Genomic DNA, 26,322 nt, shown 5'->3' on the forward strand with positions numbered 1-26,322 from the left:
ATTATATATTTACATATTTATATATTTATACATTATTTATATATTACATATTTATATAATTATTTATACTTATATAATCAGTTCACATTTCCATAGTAGGCATGAATTGATATACTTAAGGGAAAGTCTGGATGCCCTCACCTGCTGATAATTTGGATACTAGTCTTTCAAATCCCACGTTGAAATCTGATTGCCAATGTTGGAGGTGGGGTCTGGCAGGAAGTTTTTGGGTCATGGGGGCAGATCCCCTCCAGGATGTCTTGATGCCATTCTGACCAGAGTGCATGAGATCTCGCTCTTGTCTCCGGATTGAGAACTGACTGTTAAAAGGAGGCTGACACCTTCCTGCCTTCTCTCTCTCATGTCCTTCCTCTCTCCATGTGATGACTGGCATGAATAGATGCTTTCTGAAGCCCTCACCAGAAGCAGATGCTGGTGCCATGTTTCTTGTACAACCTGCAGAACTGTGAGACAAATAAACCTCTTTTCTTTATAAATTACCCAGCCTCAGGTATTCCTTTATGGCAACTGAATGGACTAAGACACCTGAATTCTATGGACTCACCTTCTGTATTGAGTTGGTCATCTCATTGGCACTTTCCTCCCTCCTTGGGTTACTGAGTAACGTTAGCTTCCTTGTCTACTGAAAACTCCAACTATCTAACTTTGGCTGGAGACTCAATGCTATTTCTGTCCTACATAACTGCCACTGGGAACTTTCGTATCTTTCTGAAATCTCTACGGGCACTTGCCCTTCCCTCAGATGATCCTAATTCCTGCATTCCATATAGAAGAATGTCCAACTTGGAGTGTGCCTCCAAATTCTGGTCTCTCTACCTCAAATTTCTCTATATGTTCAGCCATATAATTCTCCATTCCATCTTGACTCCAAAGAAAAAGTAAAGAAATTAACAAAGGAGAATTAGGGTAACTCTGTGTGTGTGTGCGTGTGTGTGTGTGTGTGTGTTTGTATGTTTGTGTGTCTGTATGAGAGAGGGTACATAAGAACTAGCATTAAAAATAACAAACCAAAACCCTTTAAAAAGGTCAAGAGGTTCACTCAGATGTTTACAAGAACTTTCAATGTGCTAGACACTTCCTGAGGAACTAGAGAAACACAGGTGACAAAACAAAGCCTCTAATTTGATGTAATGCAAAGTCTAAAGGGAAGAGACAGAGCTTGCTTATAAGTAACTTCAATTTGAAATTGGCATTAACAGAGGCATGCCTATAGAGCCAGGGCAATCAAAGAGGAAAGTGCATGGGGAGGGCTAAAATGCTACACCTATGTGTAGGCAAAGAAGAGAAGCATAGCACCAGAAACATAAGAAGGAGAAACACAAAAAGCACAGCTCCTAGGATGACGAGAACAGAAAGTCTGTAAGTATTATAACAAAAGGTAGAAAGAAGAGATGATGAAAGGCAAAAAAGGAGTTGCAAATGTGGGGGCCAGAGTTAGGAGCAAATAACCTACTTTCTCCTGGAATTGGAAATTAAGGTTTTCTGTCTACTTGAAGCTCACCCTGCCAAACACAAGTTTATTATTATATTTTATTTTAAACTACTTCTGTTTAGAAATCTTTCTAAAATATACCAAATATGTGTCTGCATTGTAAAGTAGAGACATCAAACCAAAATATGCCAAACCTGATTTAACCTGTTCTAGAGTCAGAATCTTCATGATGGTCCATTTTTGTACTTCGATGTGGTGTACTGACATTCCCAGAGTCCATTCAAATGTAAAAGTCTGCTGTTTCACTCTATGCCAAACACAGTCTAAAACTATGCTTCTGGAATTCTCCAATTCTGCCTTAAGAAGGGAGTGTCACTTCTCAGAGCTTCCCATTATGACTTCCATCACTTGGGCTTTGACGACTTCTGCCTGTTTCATTAACAGTCCTTTGGGTGAGGTGGTCCTACAGGGTGGCCCTCTGCCATGAAGAATGTAGAATGAAGAGCCAATCACCTCTCAGTGGCTTTTCTGCTTCCTTCCAGGTCTCTTGCTTCATTCTACATGGTTCTAGAATTCTGATATCGAAATAGAATTCTACAATAAAATTATCTTTAATAACAAAAGATTCTTCCTGCCACTTATTAAACAGCAATAAAATAAATCGTGTCCCTCACAGCCTTTATGTTTTCCAAAGTAGACTTCTAGCTACACTCTAATCCTGTTCCTCTTTGGCATGGTCATAAACTCTTGATTAGCTTTACTCTGATGTGGAAAACACAGAAACATTCATTCAATAAAATACTATGTGATAAGTGCTCTAAAAGGAAACGTGGGGAAATTAAAAGATAAACAGAACAGGTCCCTGACCCTGAAGAACTAAGAACTCAAAGAACCTTGACTGCATTGAGGCCAGGAGAAAACATTCCACAGTCTACAGTATGGAGGGAGGTAGAAGAAAAAGGCTCTCAGTTTGGAGGGCAAAGGTGGAAGGAAGGGGCGAGGAAAACCTTTATCAGGAAATAGCAATGCCACTGGCTTTGAAGAAATGAGGCAATCTTACCAGACGCAATGCAAAGTGAGCACAATAAGGCAAAAGAAATAGCATGAGAAAGGGATAGGAAGTTTAGAGAAAAAGCAAAAAGAAGCCTGATATATATATATAATACATATATAAAATATGTATTAGTCAAAATACGTATATTATATATGTAAAATATATATATGTTATATATATATATATATATATATATATTAGTCAAAAGACTAGAGAGAGAAAATGCTGTAAAGGTAGGTCAGAATCCGATCACATAGGGCCCAAAATGCCAGACCAAAAAGTTCGGCCTTGAAGCTGTAAGCTCTGAAAGGTCAGTGAAGTTTTTCTGACCTAACACACAAGATTTAATCTTGTTAACAGGATGATTTTTTTTTCCCTTTAATGGAAAAAGAATTCAAAGGTGAATTATTAATCATTTCATCCGTGTTAATTATCTCTTAGAACCAAGCTCGCTATTAAAACATTGCTGTGGAATTAACTACAGGGTGGCCACTTGTCCTGCTCTCATGTTACAGGAAATACATACAAATGGAAAAAAGGGATCATTAAGTCTAAAACAAAGGGCAGCGTGGATATACAAATCAAATTCATTTATTTGACAAAAAAGAACAGTGAAAGTGACATCTGTTCCAATTCACAATAAATACAAAATATTTAGGTCTTTTAACTTTCCACTGGTGTCTTTTAAATAAGTAAAATTTTTTAGAATCTTAAAAACAGCCACCTTCCCCACTCAAGATTTGCTATTTTTCTATCTAGTTCTGATGACTTTCTTTGCCCTCATCCAAATAGATATACCTGCCCTCCTGACTTAGCTACAGGATGAGTACATTTAGGATTATATTCCATATGAGCCTGTGTCGTTCCAATTTTCTATGTTCATCTTTGCTCCCCAAGATTAAGAGTTGTTTGGGGGGAAGGATCATGCCATATACTCATTCTGACTCCTGAACATGGCTGAACACTGGACAACAGAAGATATTCATAAATACATAGGAGTTGATTAACCCAATTAATTTCCAAAATATATATTCCCTAAAGACTCAATTCTGTTATTCATATGGTCTGTGCAAGGAATAGAAGAAAAATTTGAAATTCAGAGCTAGAAGAGATCTTTAAAAAAAGATAATCACAACCACTTCTTAAAAAAAAAAATAAACATTATTAGTCATTAGGAAAATGCAAATCAAAACCACACTGAGGTACCACTGCATTCTCTAAAAGTACTATAATGAAAAAGACAAATAATCACAAATGTAGGAGAGGATGCAGAGAGACTGGAACCCTCATACACTGCTACTGGGAATGTAAAATGAAATGGCCACTGTGGAAAACAGTTTGGCAGTTCCTCAAAAATGCAAAATATCGCATTGTCACACAAACCACCAATTCCACTCCTAGGTATATACCCAAGAGAATTGAAAACATATGTTCATACAAAAACTTATACACAAACGTTCAGAGCGGCATTATTAATCATAGACAAAAAGTGGAAGCAACTCAAATATCCATCAACTGATAAATGGATAAACAAACTCTGGTATGTTCATACCACAGAATATTATTCAGCCATAAAAAGAAATGAAGTGCTAATACATTCTACAACATGAATGAACCTTAAAAACATTACGCCAAGTGAAAGAAGCCAGACATCAAGGGTTTCATTTATGATTCTATTTACATGAAATGTCCAAAAGAGGCAAATCCATTGAGCCAGAAAGCAGATTAGTGCTTACCAGGGAGGTAAGAATGGGGAGTGACTACTAATGGGCATGAATAGGGGTGATAAAATATTCTGGAATTAGATTATTGCACAGCATAGTAAATACACACACACACCAAAAAAAAAAAAAAAAAAAAAAAACACTGGGACATACAATTTTTAAAAGTTAATTTTATGGCATGTGAATTATACACTTAGGAAACAACAATAACAACACAACAAAAAACCTGAAGCCCAGAGAAGCCAAGTTTCTTGCCCAAAGACAAAAAGCTGATTAAACAGCACCGCCAGAACCAGATTCCAAGCCTCCCAACTTCCAATGCAGTATTCTAGCTCCACAATACACTGCTCTAGAAGTATTAGACGATGGATCCTGAGCTTGGAAGCAGTGTAGACTTGAGCTAGTCATTTAACAGGTCATACTTTACCAAAAGAGGAAATTGAATTAAATGATCTCTTCAGTTCCTTCCAGTTTTAAAGCTATCTGAGTCCTCTCAGGTTGAGACCATTTCCTCTCTGATACTATAGAGTGGTGGTTCTCAAACAGGGGCGATTTTGCCACCTAGGGGACATTGGAGAATGTCTGGAGACATTTTTGGTTGTCACAACCAGGAGGAAGGGTGCTACTAGCACCCAGTGGGTAGAAATCAGGCAAATTGCTCTATATCTACGATATACAAGACAATCACCCCCAACAAAGGGTTGTCCAGCCCAAAAGGTCAATAATGCCACTGTTGACAAACCCTGGTTTAGGGTATGATCAACTATCTTCAAGCTTTTCAAGGCAGTTCCACCCTAAAGTTAATAACTTCAGAGTGGCAGTTTTGAGATTACAGAGTGACTAGAGGCTGACACCATGCTACCACCAAGCATATAGCAAATAGACAGGCACTTTTTAACCCCACTACAGTCAACCTCCCTAAAGCGTCAAATATTCAAATGCCAACAGAAGTCAGACAGTTTATAATGTAAAATAACGAAGACAGCAAACAACTAATAACCATTTAAAACTAGTATTTCCTTCCTTTCACACACATGCACAAACTTTTGCTGGCTCCCATTCTTCTTGAAACATATATATAGCCTTCTCAATATAACCTTATGGTTTCCCACTTTTGATAGACATAGATGCCAAGAAGTACTTTCTATTATAAGACAAAAGAATATACAAGCTCAGCAATAAATGGCTCAGAGTTGGGAAAATGGTAAGAATGATGAGGGGCTGTGTAGACACCAAGGATACAGGCCCCAAGGCAAGGGGGTATCACTACTCAGTTCCAGTGGATCCATGCCAAGATGCCATGATACCATGATGGAGTGAGGTGCCAGGATCAAGTAATCTTCAGATGTCTTCAGAAGAATGGGAAATCCAGGTTATGTTTGTGTCTAAGAAAGATATCTCCCAGTATTTCAAATATTTGCTCAAAAGAATTTAAAATGGTGTGTTAACTCAAAAGAGGGTGTTTCAGACTTGAAACCAGATTGTGACTTCCAGCCTACACTAACCTTAATAAACAATGACACAATGACAGTTTGGGGTGTTCCTAAGGCTATGTTCCATCTAACTTCTAACTCAGACCCTTTTTTTTTTTTTTTTTTTTTTTTGAGATGGAGTCTCACTCTGTTGCCCAGGCTGGAGTGAAGGGGCGCGATCTCGGCTCACTGCAACCTACTCCGAGCCTGGGTTCAAGCAATTCTCCTACCTCAGCCTCCCAAGGAGCTGGGATTACAGGCACCCACCAGTACACCCAGCTAATTTTTGCATTTTTAGTAGAGAGTTTAGGGGTTTCACCACTTTGGCCAGGCTGGTCTCCAACTCCTGACCTCAGGTGATCCACCCGACTCTGCTCCCAAACTTCTGGGATTACAGGTGTGAGCCACCGTGCCCGGCCAACTCAGGACCTATTATCTGATTATTTGAACATTATTTTTTCTTAATTAAATCTATACAGCTCATTTAAAGTTGAAAAAAATCAGAAAATTATTGCCAACTTAAATTTAAATGACACTCAATAATAATAATGGCTATTTCATTAAGCTTCAACAACTTTACAAGTAGATTTTCTGAGATCCAGAGAAGTAAAAAGGCACGCTCCACCACCTTGCCCATTAGAGTATCAGATCCATAATTCAAACCCAGGTCTTTCTGCCCCAGAGTCTACATTTTTTTTACTCATCACTGCCCTTGTATCATACAAATTTATTCTATCTACCAAGCTTATTAGGCTCTCTCAATAACTTGCATATAAATAATCTAATATTAGAGAAATGGTTGACAATAAACAAAGCATAATGATCTCGGAGCAATTAAACTGGACAGATGAAGTGTGTAAACAGCAGCTTCACTGACCACCCCTGCAGGCCTCCTCCCTACCCATGTGTGCTGACTGAATCTTTCCCTTTACAGATGAAGGCTGTCTACACTCCCCCAGACCCTGAATTCCCTCCCTGCCACCAACAGCCCCAACTCTGGCCTCCTACTTTCTACTCCCTCTCTTGCATTCAACTCCCTCAGTAGGCAGCAATATATTGATAAACTCCTTCCACTAACAAGAACACTTTTGTGCAGAGCATACAACGGGGAATAATCAGCCCATAGAAAACATTTCTCCTAGTAACCTAGAATTCAAGATGTAAAGGATGAGGGCACACACCTCCACAGCAACCATTTGTCCCCATGGATCTGTTGCCCAAAAGACCCCAATATATTAAATATCTCTGCCTATGACCCCATCTCTGGGTTACAGCCATCCTGGCCAACCTTTCTTTCCCCATATTACCTATTGCCCTCCCAGACAATCCTGCTCCCTCCAGTTCAACCCATCAAGTTGGTTCTATTCAACTTTATCACACACAGCAAAAGAACTACATTCGAAGGAAATCATATATTTAGTTTCAGGACATCCAACAAAACATTAAACAGTCTCTTCGGAGCAATGCCTGTTCTCATTTCCTTTAACTTCTGAAGTCTTCCTCTGGGACATGGCCTACAGGAAGAATATGGTACAGATCTGGTTATCTGAACCTTCTGGGTTCTATGACAAGGCAAGTTATTTAAAGTTTGGGTTTCTTACTTTTCTGAGAGGGGGCAGGGTAATTATGAACAGCTACTATACCAAGTTACTTTAAGGAATACAAATAACATACACAAGCCCCCTAGTACTGCCTGCACATGTGAATGGTACTCATTATTATTATCACAAAATATTCGTTTTCAATTTTAAATCATACTCTTTATAGCTTCCATCAGTCTCTGAAGAAGCAAAGCCATTACTTTCACATGCTCTAAGGACAATATGCCTACAATTATCAGCTCAGCAGCTGAGTGGAGACCCCTGGAACCACTCCTCAGGAGTCCTGTACAATTCCCTCTCTTTATTACAGCTTGAGTTCAGACACTGTTATTCTAGCATGCTTGCTGCAATAGCACAACCCAGGTTCTCACCAGTCTCTTGGTCAGGGGCTCTTCTGGTGGGCAATGTGGTGCAATATAAAAAGTACCAGGCACAAAATCAGAAGAAAAGGGTTTGAATCTAGGCTTTAGCACTGAGTTGAATAATCCTAGACATGCTACTTAATTACCCTGTGTTTCAACACTCTCATCTGTAAAATGAGTATAATAAATCATAGTTTGTAGGACAATTGTAAAGATGAAATAACATAAAGTAAATATTGTACCACATTGCTGGACACAGGTACAGAGTAACTGCTCAGCTGCCCTTTCAGTGTTCCAAGGCTCAGCACAATGGGTCCCCTCTTCCAGGTGTCTTTTTCCTTCTCCTGTCTCCCACAATTTTCCACAAAGCCCCCTTACTGCTTTTACCATCATCAACCTGCCCATCTGCCAGACCTGCAAGTGCCCAACTTATGTTTCACAGGTATTCAAAATTCACAGTGTTCAGATTCACAGTCAGGATTCTAGAAAATTCCATTCATCTTCATTAAACACAGAAATCCTGGCCCCTCACTGCCCCCAAGCCCCACCAAATTTGGGGTGACAGACAAGGCATGATGTTTGCAGAGGATATCCATCAATTCAACTTGGTGTTTCATATTCCTTTTCCCTGTTACAGACTCAATATATTTTTTATCAGTTACAAGAATCTGAAAGACAGAGTCTAAAGACATGAAGTCTAAGGCAGGGATGGCAAATACATGGCATAAGCCCTAATCCTCCCTCTGGTACCAAGGCAGGCATCAACAATCAATCACACTGTTTTCCTGCTGATCCCAGCCACGGCTCCAAAACCCCTTTCCCGGCTCTCTGGAGAGCCTTGACTGGGATCAGCAGGAAAACAGTGTCCCTTAGACACCAAAATCCTTGGATGCTCAAGTCCCTTATATCAAGTCATATAGTAATTACATATAACCTATGTAAAGCAGGGTATAATTTAAATCATCTGTAGATTATTTATAATACCTAATACAATGTAAATGCTATGTAAATAGTTGTACTATATTATTTAGGGAATCAAGGCTAGAAAAAGTCTGTACATGTTCAGTACAGATGCAACTGTCCACTTTTTTTCTCATTATTTTTGATCCACACGTGGGTGAATGCACAAATGTGGAACCCACAGATACCAAGGGCTGACTGTATTATGTATAGCAAAGAATAGTGTTGGGGTCCGCGTGTTTCCTGAACAAAGGAATGAACACACAAGACAACACAAGACAAGACAAACATGGCGGCCGCGCCGAACAACACGCTCCGCTTTATTTTATACCGTCGTTTGTGGAATGTTACCAAGTCACAAGACACATTGTTGTTTTCTGACCTTTCCCTGACTTTCTGGATTTCCAAGATGTTTACATATAAACAAGCCCCAGGGTCTGCTATTTGCAACTGGCTCCTTTGTCCTCCCTGTTTGCAGGGGAGGAATGTCCTGCTTCCTTTGCAAGAGCAGGACTTATCGGGAACGCCCTGCTTCGTTTGCAAGCACATAGTCCTCTACAAATAGTGACCATGTGCATAGTAGTAAGCACTTTTTGGGGAGTGAAAATATGATCTGAATGACTCATGTACAACATGCCATGTACCTATAAAATATCCAAACATTATAGCAGAACTCTAACTAAATGGTATGTTTGGGGAATGGCCTGCTCAAATTATAATGTTTTCATAGATTTAAGTAGAAAACACTTTACACCTAAATTTACTAAAATCTCTCCTAAAATTATACCTGTATGCATCCTCAGTCCAGTAAGTAGTATGTACTATATATAATTTTTGGATGATTAAAGAACTTACACAGTTCAAGGTCATCGTGATTTTTTTTATCGTTATACTCTTATAACTACTACTACTGAAGATGATTATGACATAGAAAAAGTAAGTAACATGCACTGGGTACTCACTATGTCATGGCACTCAGTTAAATGCCGAATGCAGAATCATGCATTCATTCAAAGCTCCTAAGAGCTTTTCTATGCATAAAATACCATTCCTATCCCACCTTTACAAATGAAGAGGCTAAGGTTACTTGTCCAAGGTCATGCCTTTCATCAGTGGCAGAGCTAGGATTTGGACTCAGCCCCTGCCTTAACCAAAACACTGTTCTCTAATGATGGATTGATTCCCATAGCCAGGACAGAGAGGTAGGTGCATGGGTTGAATATAAACTGACTCCAGAATTAAAGAAATCAGCACATATTCAACCCAAACATTTATTTTGGCTAGTAAGCAATTTGTTTATCATAAAAGAACAGTGAAATCTAAACTCTCATCAATGGAGGGCTCAGGCCTATAAAGGTGGCCAATTCCCATTCGAAGAAACTGTGCCAATGAATATAATTATTAAAAGAGAACCAGTGACAGATAAGCAGAGACTGTGACTTAAAACAAACCACAAAAAAAAAAAAAAAAAAAAAAAAGAGCAAGAGAGAGAACCACAGGGCTTTAATTCACATGGGAATGTCATGAATAAAGAAGACCACACTCCCACGCCTTATGGAACATGCAGAAGGAAAACAAGTTAACTCAAAAGCTATGCTTGTTGCTCTTTGGGTTTTTTGTTTTGCTTTGTTTTGCTTTTAATATTAGATCGGTATATAGCAATAGCTGCTGACTTTAACTATATTTGCATTTACCAAATACCACTGAACTGACCTGTCAATGAAGTCACCTAATTGTGTGTCTGTTACTCTCAGTCTTCCACTCTCAAAGCCAGCCATTTCAGATGTGAGCCATGACCCAGTAGGAATTGGAAAACACCTCCTGAAGTAGTTAGAACCCCCTGCCCTCAGTCGCACCCAATGTTCCCTGTCTGCTCCAGGAGCTGAGAAGCAATGCTGGCAGAGGGCCCACCAAGACCCCACAGCAAAGCAGGCACACCCTGCTGGGGTACCTTCCACTTCAGGGTTCAGCTCCAAGAAACAACCCCTTGGAGTTCTGCCAAATACTGCACCAGCTCAAAAGAGTCAGATCCCCTTGGGAATAAGCTGTCAATAGTAACAAAGGTGACCAACAAAATTGTTCCCAAATTGTCCCAGAGGCTGTGCCAGCCTAAAAGTGCCTAAGTTTGTAGGGAGGTGGGGCCCCAACCACCTACATGCTGGCACCTGAGTTCAGCTTTCCATCCCACCGCAAAGCTGTCATGAGCCAGAAGGGAAACATTCAATTAAGTGCTTCTCCAAGCTTTATTTCTTTTTTAGAGTTAGAAAATAAAACCAATCAAATATGAAAGAGATAGCAATACTAACCCTTTAAATTACCACAGTCCAGTTCCTGAGAAACTAACCAGTGCTGACAGGTGAAGTCAGATAAGCCTATTAAGAGAGAGAGACAGAAGTGAAACTGCACTGCCTTAAATTGGGTTGTGCAGTTTCTAGCTGGTACAGATTTCCAATCTCCAGATCTCCAGTTCCTCCCCTCCTGCCCTACTCCTCCTAGCCACCCCAGTGCCCCCCAAAATCTAAGCCATGGCACATACTCATCACTGTCTAAAAAACACTAAACAGAAAGGCTTGTTGATATGTTCTTAAGCTACAACTAGAACAAGGACCCTCAAAAGATAACTGTATATAACCTGAGGTAGAACAGTCCCCACAAAAGTTAACGAGCATTTGCCATTTCACAGAAGAAAGAAAATGTTCACTAAATTTTTAAGGCTAACCTCTTTTTTTGCATCATGGATAAACAGTATAAAATAAAATTAATCACAGAAAAAAATGAATACAGGAGTGTGGTTTAAATCAGAACTTAAATGTCTAACTAACTCTCCAGCTAAAATAATACCCATTTAAAGCAATTCCTGCTGAAAAACTCCTGAAGCCTAAAAGTGTCTCCTGAGTTTGGAGCTTGGAGGGTGACTTTTCTAAAAAACTGACATTTAGCAGGTGAAATAATAATTTCTAGACCCCATTCTTAAATATGCATTTCAAACGAAAGTATTTTTGTTGGTGGTGGTGATGGTTTTGGGGTTTTGTTTGTTTGAGACAGGGTCTCATTTTGTCACCCAGGCTGGAGTGCAGTACTGCAATCTCGGCTCACTGCAGGTTCGACCTCCCGAAGTTCAAGCACTCCTCCTGCCTGAGTCCCCCAAGTAACTGGGACTACAGGTGCATGCCACCATGCCCTGCTAATTTTTATATTTTTTGTAGAGATGGGGTTTTGCCATGTTGCCCAGGCTGGTCTCGAGTTCCTGAGTTCAAGAGATCTGCCTGCCTCAGTCTCCCAAAGTGCAAAGATTATAGGCATGAGCCACTGCATCTGGCACAAAATATTTTAAACTTTCATACATAATGATCAGTAAGTCACGCTAATTTCTACTTTAGAAAGTGAAACATTCACTATGAATCTAGACTTTTTTCTATTCTGTCACCCATTTCTAATTTGATAGAAAAAAACACAATTCATTTAAGAACTTTTATAAATCAAAGATGAAAATAACTAAGGAAGAAATATTACTTAGTTAATATCTCACACTGCTTCCTGTTGCCTGCTGAGTTTTCACCATCAATAGCTCTTTTCCTTTTCAATTTTGATTTTTAAAAGTCAAAAAACAGGCCGGGTGCGGTGGCTCAAGCCTGTAATCCCAGCACTTTGGGAGGCCGAGACGGGCGGATCACGAGGTCAGGAGATCGAGACCATCCCGGCTAACACGGTGAAACCCCGTCTCTACTAAAACACACAAAAAAACTAGCCGGGCGAGGTGGCGGGCGCCTGTAGTCCCAGCTACTCAGGAGGCTGAGGCAGGAGAATGGCATAAACCCAGGAGGCGGAGCTTGCAGTGAGCTGAGATCCGGTCACTGCATTCCAGCCTGGGCGACAGAGCGAGACTCCGTCTCAACAACAACAACAAAAAAAAAAAAGTCAAAAAACAGAAAAAAATCAACACTCACACCATCTTACATGAGACTTCCTGCAATATGCAAACCACCTTGTTTTTCATATTATAAATATATGTCAAAATTTAGTTTCCTCAACAATCAACAGAGTGAAAAGACAACCTACAGAATGGGAGAAAAGGTGAAAACTATGTGTCAACAGGAGACTAATATTGAGAATATACAAGGAACCCAAACAACAGCAAAAAAAAAAAAAAAAAAAAAATCCAATTAAAATCGGATAAGTGATCTAAATAGATAGCTCTCAAAAGAAGACATACAAATGGCCAACAAATACATTTTTAAAATTCTTAACATCAGTAATCATCAGGTAAATGCAAATCAAAACCATAATGAGATTGTATCTCACCCCAGTTAGAAAGAAAGACTACTATCAAAAAGACAAAAAGTAACAAATGCTGATGAGGATGCAGAGAAAGGGGAACTCATATACTGCTGGTGGGAAGCAGTATATGAGTACAGCCATTATAGTGAAGAGTATGGAAGTTTCTCAAAAAACTACAAATGGAACTACAATTTGATTCTGCAATCCCACTACTGGGAATTTATCCAAAGGAAAGGAAATCAGTATATTAAAAAGATATCTGTAGTCCCATGTTTGCTGCAGCACTATTCACAATAGCCAAGACATGGAATCAATCTAAGTGTTGAACGTACAAATGGATAATATGGTATACATACACAGTGGAATATTATTCAATCATAAAAAGAATAAAATCCTGTACTTATGGCAACATGAATGCACCCAAGGACATTACATTAGGTGAAATAAGCCAGAGACAGAAAGATAAATACATGTTCTCAACTAGATAGGAGGAGTAAGTTCTAGCATTCTACAGCATTGTAAGATGTTTCCAGATAGCTAGGAGAGATTTTGAATGTTCCCAACACAAAGAAATAATATTTGAGGAGACTGATAAGTCAATTACCCTGATTTGACCACTATACATTATACATACAAAAATACCACTAGATACCCCATAAGTATGTATAATTATGTGTCAATTAAAAAACTTCTAATTCTTCTATGTTCTTAATAAAAATAGTTTGTATGCTACTTATAACGGGTAAAAGAACATTTGCAGAATTTGAAGTTGCATTCCAGAATCTAAAGCTTATCTTAAAGTTTCCTTCTAATAGTATATAATTTTGAAACATTATCATATATGTTTTTCTTTGAATAACTGGGTCAATGAGAATTTCAGGGAAATAAAATACCACCAATCTCTCTGCACTCAAAGACATAGTTCTTGATCAACTCGATTTGTTTTCTTCTGTAACTGTAAGTGAAATACATTTTGATTTTCTTTTTTTTTTTTTTTTTTAGATGAGAGTTTCACTCTTGTCACTCAGTCTGGAGTGCAATGGTGCAATCTCAGCTCACTGCAATCTCCACCTCCTGGGTTCAAGTAATTCTCCTGCTTCAGCCTCCCAAGAAGCTGGAATTACAGGCACCTGCCACCATACCAGGCTAATTTTTGTATTTTTAGTAGAGACGGGGTTTCACTCTGTTGGCCAGGCTGGTCTCAAACTCCTGACCTCGCGATCCACCTGCCTCGGCCTCCCAAAGTGCTGGGATTACAGGCATGAGCCACTGTGCCCAGCCACATTTTGATTTTCAAATAAATTATTTTATCTTGGCTAAAAAACAATTAGTTTCTTCAAGTAGATTGAAATGCTTAAAATATTCGTATACAAATGGGTAAACAGCTCCTAATTTCATAAAGGAGTCCATACCCTTGATTATATTTTTAAGTTTAAATGTTACTGAAGAATGGATTAAAAGCACATCAAATCTGGGAAATACTAAAATGTACTAGAAAAACTGAGGTTAGATCTTCACTTGGGATATTAATAAATCCCATTTTCTAGCAAAAGACCTCATACATAGACTATAGTTCCATATACTTCAATATCCCGCTGCTGCCTTTAAGTGTCAAGAAATGTGGCCCAGTCTTTCCAATCAGATGAGAAAAACCTCCATAAATTGGTCTTTTTATTTCAATCCTCGTGTTGCATACTATTATGGGTTGAGTTGTGTCTTCCCCAAAATATACTGAGCTCCTAACCCCCAGTACCCATGAATGTGACCTTATTTGGAAATAGGATGTTTGCGGATTATCAAGGTAAGATGACATCATTAGGGTAGGCTCTACTCAGTCTGGCTGTGTCCTTATAAAAACACAACATTTGGGCACAAAGATACATGCACAGAGGACGAATGCCATACGGACGTGAAGGCAGAGACGAGGGTGATACATCTACAAACAAACGGATGCCAAAGATCACCAGCAAACCACCAGAAACTAGGAGAAAGACACGGAAAGGACTCTCCCTCACACCCCTCAGAAGGAAGCAACCCCACCAACTCCCTGATCTTAGGCTTCCAGCTTCCAGAATGTTGAGACAAATTTCCGTTATTTAAGCACCCCAGTTTTTGGTATTGTGTTAATGACAGCCGTAGAGAACTAATATACAAACTTTCTCACCCTGACCTTCCGTCACCACCACATCCTCTCCTTGGGCCCCCAACTTATGCCTGCTTCTTCTGATCACTTGTATGCTCCCAGCTCTTCCCTAACCTCACTCCACACCCTCCTCTGCCTATGTCCTTCAGCCCTGTTTCTGTTCACTGGGTACCACTTGCATTTTGGATAGGGCAGTTCTCTGTATGGGGCTGTCCCACATACTGTAGGATGTCAAGTACCCCTGATACTCTCATTCCCCCAGGATGCTACAGAGCCCATAAGGAGAACATCTACTCTAGCAGCTCTAAAGCCTCCTGCCCACCAGGGTTTGATTAAAGGTTCCCCCACCTACTGAGCAGGATCTCAATCTGGTCAGCTAGCTTCAGTCTCTTCCTCTGGAAAATGGAAATAAATTACCATTTATATATAAATAATTACCCTGCCGTATGTTAGTGAGGATCCAATGAACTAAAGATCCTAAAGTGGCCAGTTACACTCTCATTCGCGTTATTAGAGTAACTCAGGAATTAATACCCACTCTATTCTACATGATCACATCCTGACTTTAACTGCCTTAGAACTCTTTTCTGAGGTGTCCTTACACAGAGAGGCCTCACTGAATACATTCATGGGGATGTAACACCTTTCCTGGTAACTGTGTGTATAAAATTGTTATAAATCACCCAAAGCAGTAGGTATGCACTTTTTACAGTTGCAAACAGCAAGACAACTCTGAGCATAGTTTCCACGTGTTCCCCTTCCACACCCACCCTCACTTGAGGTTCTATCTGTGATTTCCTACTTTGCTTCCAATACCTTTGTATCTTTTGCTCCCAGTGACGGTGGCTCTCCAACATCCAGGGATATACTGATGTCTAGCTCATTTCGCCCTGCCCCATGGAAACATCTCCCAAGCCAGCATCAGTCCTTCACTCTTCCTTGATTAAACAGTTTGCGTCCCAAGTCTCTGAACTGAGGAGAGAGAGAGCACTGATTTATGCCATGAGGACAGAATCTATGTCTATTCTGACCATCGCATATGCCTAGTACCTAACACCACCTAATACAGAGCCTGGGTAAGTAAGTTTTCAGTGATTGTCTGATGAATACATGAATCATTCAATGCATGAACGAATGCATTCAGGCATCAATAATCTGGCTTCCTATGAAATCTCAGCTCTGCACTGACTGAACATAAATGGCTTCCAGGAAAGCCACTTAATCTCTATGCCTAAATTTCCTTTTCTAAAAAATGAGGTGGTTGGGCTTCACTAAAAATATCTTTAGGTTTCCCTCCAACTCTAACAGAGCCCAGGAACTTTAATGAGGAGTAAAAGATTTTATTTACTTTTTGAGAAATGTTAGTCAAGGCAAGTAGGAAGGTAAAGATTCTTCCGAAATCACACAACCAGGGCACCTCACTGCCAAGCAGCTCCATGTTCCCTGAGAAACAAAAGGCTCCAGGCAGCAGACAAGCTGCAGAAACTAAAGACATCTCTGAGATGCTAAGCACTATAGAGTTTGCCATCATCGGTTTCTTTCAGTCTTATTTCAGGAGTCTACCCTGTCCCACCCAAAGCTCCCCCTTTCCAGCTTGAGCAGGATGGGCTCAAGAACTCTCTCCCAGGTTCCAAATCTAACTCAATTCCTCTCCTTGCCATCTGCCTAAGGCTCCCACATGCATATTTTATGATTTCTGGCACATTTCCTCTTTATCTGACATCCTGCAATGCATCTCTCTGCCTCCTATATTATTTCTATCTCTGGTAAGAATGTTCCTGCAAGAAGCATGTGTCCTTAGGTTGTACTTTACTACCTTTCCTAACTCAGCTCCCATCTGTGAATTCCTTGGAGACACAGACCACACCCTCTACTCTCTGGCTTCCCATAAGACCAAGGACAGAGCTGGGCAAGCAGCAGACTCTTAGAAAATACTTGTTGAATGAGTAAATGAAATAATTGACCGATTTCAATGTTTTTAAAGTAAGAAGTCATATTCACATATTTCCTGGACAAAGTTACTAAGACTTCCTCTTTCAGTAATACATCAAGAATAAATTAAATTTTAAAATGACATTTCTATGAATGTACTATTTTCTTAGAACTGAAAATAAAAAATTTCCCTACAATGTGAATGAATAGCAACATGGTCAGTTGAGTAAGAAATCTGATTTTCAGGCATCTATAGCATAATAATGTGGCATTGCTTTTGTTTCCTAGTAAAAGCTGACTTCTCCTGGAGCCAGGGAAGACAGAAGAGGAATCATCCCTTGGTGTTAGTTATTCGAACTGCTGAAGCTGGAGAGCTTAGGGGAATCAGAAGAAAATAGGATGATTTTCTCTAAATAGATTGTTTAAATCTATTGATGATTGAAGCAGAGCATCTTTTTAGAAATCCTGGGACTTACTTGGCTAAGTCAAATTCTGGTCACATCCCTTCCTTGTGGTTTAATAAACTTCAGTTAAAACCAAACTGACTAAAGAATCAAATTATTTGTTCTCCCATGCACTTGCTGGCCACGGCTAGGCACCAAATGAAACACGATCAGCAGTCAACCCAACACTGCTGGAGGGAACACATCATGGCTATGCCACTAAAGCTTAATACAGCTTAATGCTACTGGCCCCATTAGCCTCGCCAGCCCAAGAACTGACCTAAATATCCTCATTAGTTCTTAGAAATTATTATTCTTACATATTAACATAATCTTAACATCACTAAAAGTATGGATATTACAGATAAACTGTGTACTGATACAGGAGATAAAACTACAATTGGGGAGCCTCAATGAATAACTGTGTATTGATATAAGATATCACTGAGGAGACTCAATGAATAAGTATTTACTAAAACCTGAAAAGACTGGGTCGTCAAACAGCAGAACATTAAAATAGATAATTAGTGTCTATGGTCTGTAAGCAAGTGGTAACTGCATATGTCTTCTAGCTCAAACGAAACCATGTCAGAACACATGTTACGAGGCAAGGCATTGAGGGGATCTGAGTCTTCACAGTCAAATGCCCAAGGAAAGAAATTCATCTTGAGACTAATAGGTAGGTATATTGTTCAAGCAAAAGAAGCTGTTATGAGGATTCATCCGCATTTACTCACCTGGTGAAGTCAAAAGACTTTAAAGCTAGCGTGCAATTCTGAGTTAGTCATGAAAATCCTTCATTTTACAGAAGAGAAACTCAGGCAGAGATGAGGCACCTTATCCAAGCTTACACTGCACTAGTCAGGGCCCACACTAAAACTTAAGTCTCTTAATTTTAGCTCCATGTGCAAAACACAAAACATTAAATTTAAAAGTTAAAAAGGCACACAGCAGGCAGGCAATAAATATTTGCTAATGGCACTGAAGAAACAAAGATGTGGAGTACCAAAACTATCTCAATATACTACCTACTAATAGAATAAGGCAAGTCATTACCTTAACTTTGTCTGACTTGCTCAAAGTAGCCTAGGCTTTATCTCTTGTGGAAGGGATAGAAACCATTTCTTCCATAATCAATATAATGCTATTGGGACAATTATTGAAGCATGCAAGTCGGTGGTGAAACCAAGAGCTTTGTAGCATTCTTAGTAAGGAGTGCGTTTGAACAAATCTACCCTTGAAACAGTGCCAGTTTGTAAACACATGAAGTGTGGCTTCAGTAGGGAAACCTACAAAAGGCAGGGATGACTAACCAATCCAAATAGCTAGAAACACCAGAAACTGTCAGAAGTCTGACAACTCCAACATGCCCGCATATAAGGATAAGTTGCATTTTCCCATCTATTGTTTCTAGTGCAAATGGGGGTGGAGGGACTTTGTATGATCGCATTGGTTTCTTTTTAAATAAAAAACTTCAGTTAGTTTACAAGGATTTTTAAACAATATTTTATTCCATTCTCCACTGCACCCGCTTAAGAAACAAATTTTGGAACAATCTGACTGAGCTACTGGGCAGACAATTGGCCAGACCAAATTTAAGCAATCTACAATGCATTTTTTGATGTTCCTTGATTATATATGTCACCAAGAAGGTTCTTAAATCTATAGTTGAACTCTTGGTTAAGGAAAACAAGTCTCAATAATCATGTAAAACACATGTGCTGTGTCTCTCAGTGAGCTGTCAAATATACTAACTACTGAATTTTTCCTTAAAGTCTGACATCTCTAGCTATTTAACTTTCCTTCCTTTAAAAAAAAAAAAAATCTTTCTAAAAAAATTCAAGAACATCCACCAAACAGAATAGTTAAAAATAATTAAATAAAAAAACCACAATTCATAGATCCCCAGGATAAAATTTCCAAAGCATTAAAGGTGGAAAGAAAATGCGTGCATACACACACATTTACATAAAGATGCAAAAATATTTATGGCACCCTAAGAAAAACATGACAGTAAAAGCAAACAATCCTAGCACAACAGGACAAACCTGGTGTACCATTCTCTTTGCGCAGGTATAAAACTAAACAAATGCACTTGCTGGCGGGGGAAGGGAGGACAGAGAGCAATTCCCACTTAAACTTGTTTCATTCAGGAGCTAGGTTAACAAATCAAAGCATCCAAAAAGGCTCCCGTGCAAAACATAACCAGTCTGAAGGTCCCAAATCGGGAAGAACTAAACTAGAGGAAGGGGGGACCCCGAAGCTCTTGAACAACCCGTTCCCCAAATTTCCTCGCCACACAACAGGAGCTGGGGGATTCCCTCGGACTCCATTTTCAGGCCGCGTTGTCTGTCTTTCAGGCCACGCGGGGTGGGCATTTGGGTGAGGCTGGGGCCCCCCACCCACCTTTCCTCCCCGCCCTCTTCATTGTTGCCGGAGCGTGATGGATCACCTGCCGGGCGCGGGCTCCCGCGGGCGGACGCGCAGAGCGCAAGGACGCGCAGTGACTAGCGCCGCGCGCCTCCCGCAGGACCCGCGCCCCGCGACCCCAACCTGCTGCCGGTCCCCACCGCGCTCACCGCCACGAAGCCCGAAGAAGAGGCGATGAACACGCGGATGACCATCCTCTCGGTGCGCCCGGGACAGACCCCTGGCCCCCGGGCTCTGGGCTGGCGTGGACGCAGACCTGAACCCTGCTACGAGCCGCCGGCCGCCTCCGGGCAAAGCACTGCCGTCGGGGAAGATCGCTGGGATCTGGCTCCCTCCCACCGGGTCCGCAGATAAAAGCCCAGCGCCGCCCGGCCGCAGGCTGAAGGGGAAGAAGAGGGAGGAGGAGGGAGCCGGCTGTGGTGTGTGATGGGAGTTGTAGTTTCCGTCTCTCCCTGGAGTGGCTGGTGGACTGAGTTCCCCTCCTGACTGCTCTTCGATCCCGAACACGCGCAGGTGGCTGGAGGGGAGCCGCAACCTGGGGAGAAGCTGTGAGTTGGGTTGGCAAGGATCCTAGCTTGACGAGGAAAAAGCAAACTAGGCAAAAGGGCTTGGTTCAAAGTCCAAGCTTGGGTTCTGTATTGTGGTTTACTGGTTTGGAGCATCCACACCCAGAAATGCCAACAGACACGATCGTGCTGCGGGCACACATCGTCTCAGGGCCGCTGGAGTACCGGGCTAACCCCAGCTACCTGAAGCAGGCGGGATCAGCGAGCCGGGTGCTCGGGAGGTGTGGACGGTAGGGCTCGCTTGTTTGTCCAGTAGCACTGGAGATTGCAGAAAGGTGATTATTTTGGGTAAATGAGAGGTCTTCTCTTGTCTGTACACACTGAAAATTAGAAACCCACATGGGAACACAACCAATATTTTATTTTCTTAGCAAAACTGTAATTATAGTAGGAAAAAAATAAATACCAAACGAAATTGGAATCCTTCTATCAATATTGGAAATCAGGACCCCACCCGCCCCACTACCCTACACAATGGCTTCGCCTCTGTGNGGCGGGATCAGCGAGCCGGGTGCTCGGGAGGTGTGGACGGTAGGGCTCGCTTGTTTGTCCAGTAGCACTGGAGATTGCAGAAAGGTGATTATTTTGGGTAAATGAGAGGTCTTCTCTTGTCTGTACACACTGAAAATTAGAAACCCACATGGGAACACAACCAATATTTTATTTTTCTTAGCAAAACTGTAATTATAGTAGGAAAAAAATAAATACCAAACGAAATTGGAATCCTTCTATCAATATTGGAAATCAGGACCCCACCCGCCCCACCCCTACCCTACACAATGGCTTCGCCTCTGTGCACCTAATATTTACAGTTCAGCCAAACCTGTGCCTTTTTCAGAACCGCTGCATATTCCAGCGCAGTTTCCCAGGAGGATGCTGTTAAATAAAAAGCTTTTGTATAGTTGCTAATAGTTTAGGAATAGTTTTTTATCAAGTGCTTTCTGTTTGACAAAAGCTCAAGCCTCTCTCACAGTTTTGTTGAAAGGAACCAGTTTTCCCTGCTGTACTGTATTTACTTCTTTCCTTTCAACACGGGAGTTTAGCAGAGGTCTGGGAATAATGTTAATTAAGAAAAAGTAAGAAATTAGATGATGAGGTCTGTGGCTCTTTGATAAATTTCTTGCACAAAGGGCAATGATTATGAAGTACTTTTTAGAGCAATTATGAATATTTCAAGTTTATAACCTTTCCTATTGCTTTTCTTAAAGCCATTTCTGTAGCAGGAATCTTTTTAAATTTCCTTCAATAATAGAAGAGACAATCCTAATGGGACTTTATTTCTTCTTCATGTTTAAAGTTTTAAATAGAAGCTTTGCTGTCTTTAGTATCTCTTGGCAAATGTACTTTGATTTTGCTACCATAAATGTGGAAATGCATGTTTATAAAATAGAAAGTAATTTTCTTAAAAGTGGATACCATAATTCCTATATAAATGCAAGTCTTTATAAAAGTCAACATTTTCTTCAGTTTGGAATTATTCAGCTACGAAGATATTGTTAAACTCAAATAATTGGAACTCAGAACCTACTCCGTGAAAAGTACAAGAATGGATAAAAGTTGAACAAGTCATTTATCTGTCAGCAGAGCACCTATTGTCTGGGAAAGAAAAAGGCAGATACACAAATAGGGACAGAACAAGACACACTGCACCAATACAGTGTTGTGTGGATATAAAGGAAAAAGGTGGCCATTGTAGAAGGTATTTTAAAGATGAGTGGAATTTCTGTCTGCAGATAGGGAGGATGCAGGGTGAGACTATTCAGGGTGTGTGAGGAGAACAGCAAGGAGTTGGTTTTGCTTCAGAAAGGAATGTGAGGGGACTAGTAGAGGACAATGTGAAAAAGTAGGTTTGAATGAATACCAACAGAGGACTTTCACTGGGTTATCTGCTCAGCTCCTTAGGATTTCTGCTCCTTTCCTCTGATCCTAGAGGTTGTAAGGGTCCCCAAAGCCCTGTACATACAGCAGGACCTAACCCTCTGACCACAGCTTGCTGATCTAGGAGTGAGCACCTGAGCCAAGCAAGGCCAAGCGACATTTCTACCCTAAAGATTCAGAATTGAAACTTGGAAAACAAGAGAGCTTGAATTTGTGACATGGAAGCTCAGAGCTTCCAACATGAGAATCAGAGAAGCTGAAGAAGCTAGTCGGTAGAAAGAGAACAACAGAGAATTTGTAAAAAAGAGTTGGAGATAATAGCTCTAAGTTTTAGAAAGAGTCCTGACAATACTGTCATATAAGGGTCCGCAAACTATGACCTGCATATCAAATGCACATGGCTGCCTGTTTTGTAAATAAAGTTTTATTGAAACATGTTCCTCTTGGTATTGTCTATGGTAGACTGACAGAGGTCATAAGGCCCCCAAAGCCTAATATATTTACATCTGGCCTTTACAGAAAAAGTTTGCCAATCCCTGATCCTATTCAACCTGTTCCTATATCCCTGCTCTTGAGGGCTATGTAACATCCCTGTATCTGTAAGTTCCTCATCTTGCTTAAGCCACCTGAAACAGGTTTTGTTTCATGGAACCAAAAGTGCCCTGAGAAGTTCATAAGCAGTCTGTGTCCAAATGCATTCTGAGGAACAGAAGGATATTGTCAGAACTATACTTCAAGAAGAATCCTATATTTTTTCCACCCTGAATGAAAATGTTCACCTTTCGACCTTGTATGCAGGAGAAAATGTGTTAGCAATCCAGTAAAACAGCAAGGCCATTATAGAGTTGAGACCCAGAGTCAGTAAACAAAGTGGAAGAGTAACTGAGAGCAGAACGCAATCTAGGATGTAAGATAAAGGTCCAAGATCGACACCAGGTTATCAGACCACAGAGAGTATTAGATGCCAATCTGACAAATAAGGTCTACAGATAGAGCTGGTAGTCAAAACTGAAAGATAAGACTAAGAAAATCGAGCAGGTCGTTAGGCTTGAAGAAAGTGGCTCCTGTGTTGCCTAGGACTTTATCCCCTTTACAAGTCCTGATAGACCATATGGCTAGAATGTTTTAAAGTAGGGGTTCTTGACCATTTTTTTGTGTGGGAGTAAGAGGAGTGCCAAGGACCCTTTAGTAGTCTGATGAAATCTATCCGTGGTTTCTCAAAAAAAAGTTTCTAAATATAGAAAATTTGAAAGTATAAGATTACGTGGCCGGGTGCGGTGGCTCAAGCCTGTAATCCCAGCACTTTGGGAGGCCGAGGTCAGGAAATCGAGAGCATCCTGGCTAACACAGTGAAACCCCGTCTCTACTAAAAAATACAAAAAACTAGCCGGGTGAGGTGGCGGACGCCTGTAGTCCCAGCTACTCGGGAGGCTGAGGCAGGAGAATGGCGTGAACCCGGGAAGCGGAGCTTGCAGTGAGCTGAGATCCGGCCACTGCACTCCAGCCTGGGCGACAGAGCGAGACTCCGTCTCAAAAAAAAAAAAAAAAAAGAAAGTATAAGATTACAAAGGAAACTGTATTGCAAAACAATTACCAACATGTTAAAATTTTGATATGATAATGTGTATGATTCTTTATTAATGTATTAAATATTAAGATTGAGTGGTGGATCAAATGGCCGTCGTGATTTTGAAGTAGTAAAGGGAAAAGATAAAATTTTGAGATATTTGCAATAATTGGAAAATATGAAAATGCCTATGATTTCTATTGGTAGCAAAGTCACAGTGTTACTGCTATTACAAAGGCTTGTTAACTACATTCATAATTGAAGGAATTGGTAAATTTCAGTTAGAGTTTAGTGGAAAGATAAAGATGTGAATTTTTTTTCTCATTCAAGTCAATGAACCCCCTAAATTCTATCAAGTCCCTTTAGGCTGGGGCTGACGGGAGATCCAGGAACCCCAAGTTAAGAAATCATGATGTCTGACTATATCTAAATCTACAGAAGCCTATTATTTTGCCTAAGAAGAAAATATGGAAAGAGACAAGAAGGAGCCATGAAGAGTCCCTTGGAGATCTCCTACATTTAAGAATTGGAAGAAGAACAAGGAATTAAAAATAGTAGAGGAGCAACCAGAATAGTACAAAACTGAAAGAGTATACTGTCACAGAAACCAAGAGAAGAATTTTAAGTTTCAAAATGTAGAGACTATCTAAGAATGTTAGCCTGAAAGTCAAGAAAGATTATATTGAAAATAGAGACTTTCCTTGGGCAAATTTCATCACCTCGATAAGCCTCAAGTTTCTTGTCTATAAAATGGGTATAAATAATGGCTATCAATCAATATTCTAATGAGAATTAACTACCCTTAGGATATTATTTAAGTTATGCCGTATAGTGCCTGTCAACCCACAGCCCTTCTAAAGGAAACTCTCAGGCTACCTGGTCACAGATATTTGGAATATTTGGACCATATTTGTGTACTTCCCCTGGCATGACCTATTGCAGCTTGTAATTTGCAACATATGTGACCAGGTTGGAAAATACATGCAGGTCCTTCAAATTCCTCTTTTAGGAATTTATAATTAGAAAATTTAAAGACTAAGGCAGTTAGCAATAGAATAAAGGGGGATGGTATGAGGCTGGGATAGGGTTGGGATGAGCAGCTTTGAGCAAGTTAAGGCAATTAAGGGACTGAAATGAGTAAAAAGAGGAAGCTAGTCTGTGGCCCAGGGAAATGGAGTCACTATGTGGTGAGAAGCTGAGACACTAGCAAGGAGGGTCACAGTTGTCTTGCTTCCAGTCTTAGTTTTCATGAATTCAAGTCTGCTGTGGTTCCTGCCCTTGAGTTGCTGTTTCATAATCCCCCTCCTTTATCTTGAGCTACTTTAAATGGGTCTATTTTCTTTCAACTATTAAATCCTGACCAGAATACCTATGTAAAGCGTGGGTAGTAAATCATGCTTCTTTAGGGGTCAGGCAGGTGACATTGATTAGGGAGGTGAGGAAGATCCAAGTGCAAATATATTCACTTCGTGCAAAGGGTGGGCACCATGAGGACTGTAGCTGAAGTATTCTGGTTTTTGGATGTTGGCTTGATTTTTAAAAACTGAGCCGACTAAACTCAGGTTTGCTCACTAAACTCACCATCTACAGGTACAGCCCTATGGTCCTCCAGGTTTCTCTCTCCATTGTAAAGCACTGAGCCCAGGGTTTGGCACCCAATAAATCCACAAGAAGTACTAGTTGTTATCATGGTAATAGTTTATTATCATTGCTGACCTTTGTAAGAGCACTTCCAGTAGAGGAGTGGAGACAGAAGCCAGATTGCAGTGTCTTGAGGACTGGAACCTGATGAGGTAATAGAGGCAATGATACATTTCATCTCTCCTCTTTGGAAATTTGATGGGAGAGGGAGAGAGCAAGGGCAGAAGCTATAAAGGAAATCAGGGAACATAAATATCCTTCATTAAGGTTTTTTTTTTTTTTTTTTTTTTGAGACGGAGTCTCGCTCTGCCACCCAGGCTGGAGTGCAGTGGCCAGGTCTCAGCTCACTGCAAGCTCCGCCTCCTGGGTTTACGCCATTCTCCTGCCTCAGCCTCCCAAGTAGCTGGGACTACAGGTGCTCGCCACATCGCCCGGCTAGTTTTTTTGTATTTTTTAGTAGAGACGGGGTTTCACCGTGTTCGCCAGGATGGTCATTAAGGTTTATCTACAGATTAAATAAAGAGTTCTTTTAAACAGTTTGAAGTCTCAACCATCCCAATTTTATTTTTATTTATTTACTTATTTAGAGACAGAGTGTTGCTATGTTGCCCAGGCTGTTCTTGAACTCCTGGCCTCAAGCAATCCTGCCTCAGCCTCCCAAAGTGCTAGGATTACAGGTGTCAGCCAGCACATCTGGCCCAGATTTTAATTTTAGAATAGAATTGAATCTGACTGATAATTTTATTCTTTTAGGGCTGCCCCGTTCTTAACAGCTCTTAAACTAATATTACCTGGCTCCCCAAGGATTTAACTTTTTA

General features: G+C 40.5%; 1 protein-coding gene and 1 long non-coding RNA gene across 6 annotated transcripts in view; one reads left to right on the forward strand and one right to left on the reverse strand.

Annotated features, from left to right (window-relative positions):
• Window positions 1-17,469, forward strand: part of LOC108539527 (uncharacterized) — a 139,046-nt gene extending 121,577 nt beyond the window's left edge. For both annotated transcript variants that reach the window (XR_001888410.1, XR_001888414.1), the window contains exons 3-4: window positions 15,885-16,123; window positions 17,268-17,469. This is a non-coding gene — a long non-coding RNA (uncharacterized LOC108539527). The remainder of the gene's footprint in view (window positions 1-15,884; window positions 16,124-17,267) is intronic.
• Window positions 1-20,402, reverse strand: part of SH3BGRL2 (SH3 domain binding glutamate rich protein like 2) — a 64,857-nt gene extending 44,455 nt beyond the window's left edge. For 2 of the 4 annotated variants that reach the window (XM_017888280.1, XM_017888266.1), the window contains exon 1: window positions 20,002-20,402. In XM_017888280.1, the coding sequence (XP_017743769.1) occupies window positions 20,002-20,046 (45 nt within the window). In that variant the 5' untranslated portion in view covers window positions 20,047-20,402. The remainder of the gene's footprint in view (window positions 1-20,001) is intronic. The other 2 variants (XM_017888260.1, XM_017888274.1) reach the window with 2 other exon arrangements.
• Window positions 20,403-26,322: the final 5,920 nt, after the last annotated feature.

Source organism: Rhinopithecus bieti, unplaced genomic scaffold (genome assembly GCF_001698545.2).
Source record: "Rhinopithecus bieti isolate Rb0 unplaced genomic scaffold, ASM169854v2 scaffold_1714, whole genome shotgun sequence".
NCBI lineage: Eukaryota > Metazoa > Chordata > Mammalia > Primates > Cercopithecidae > Rhinopithecus > Rhinopithecus bieti.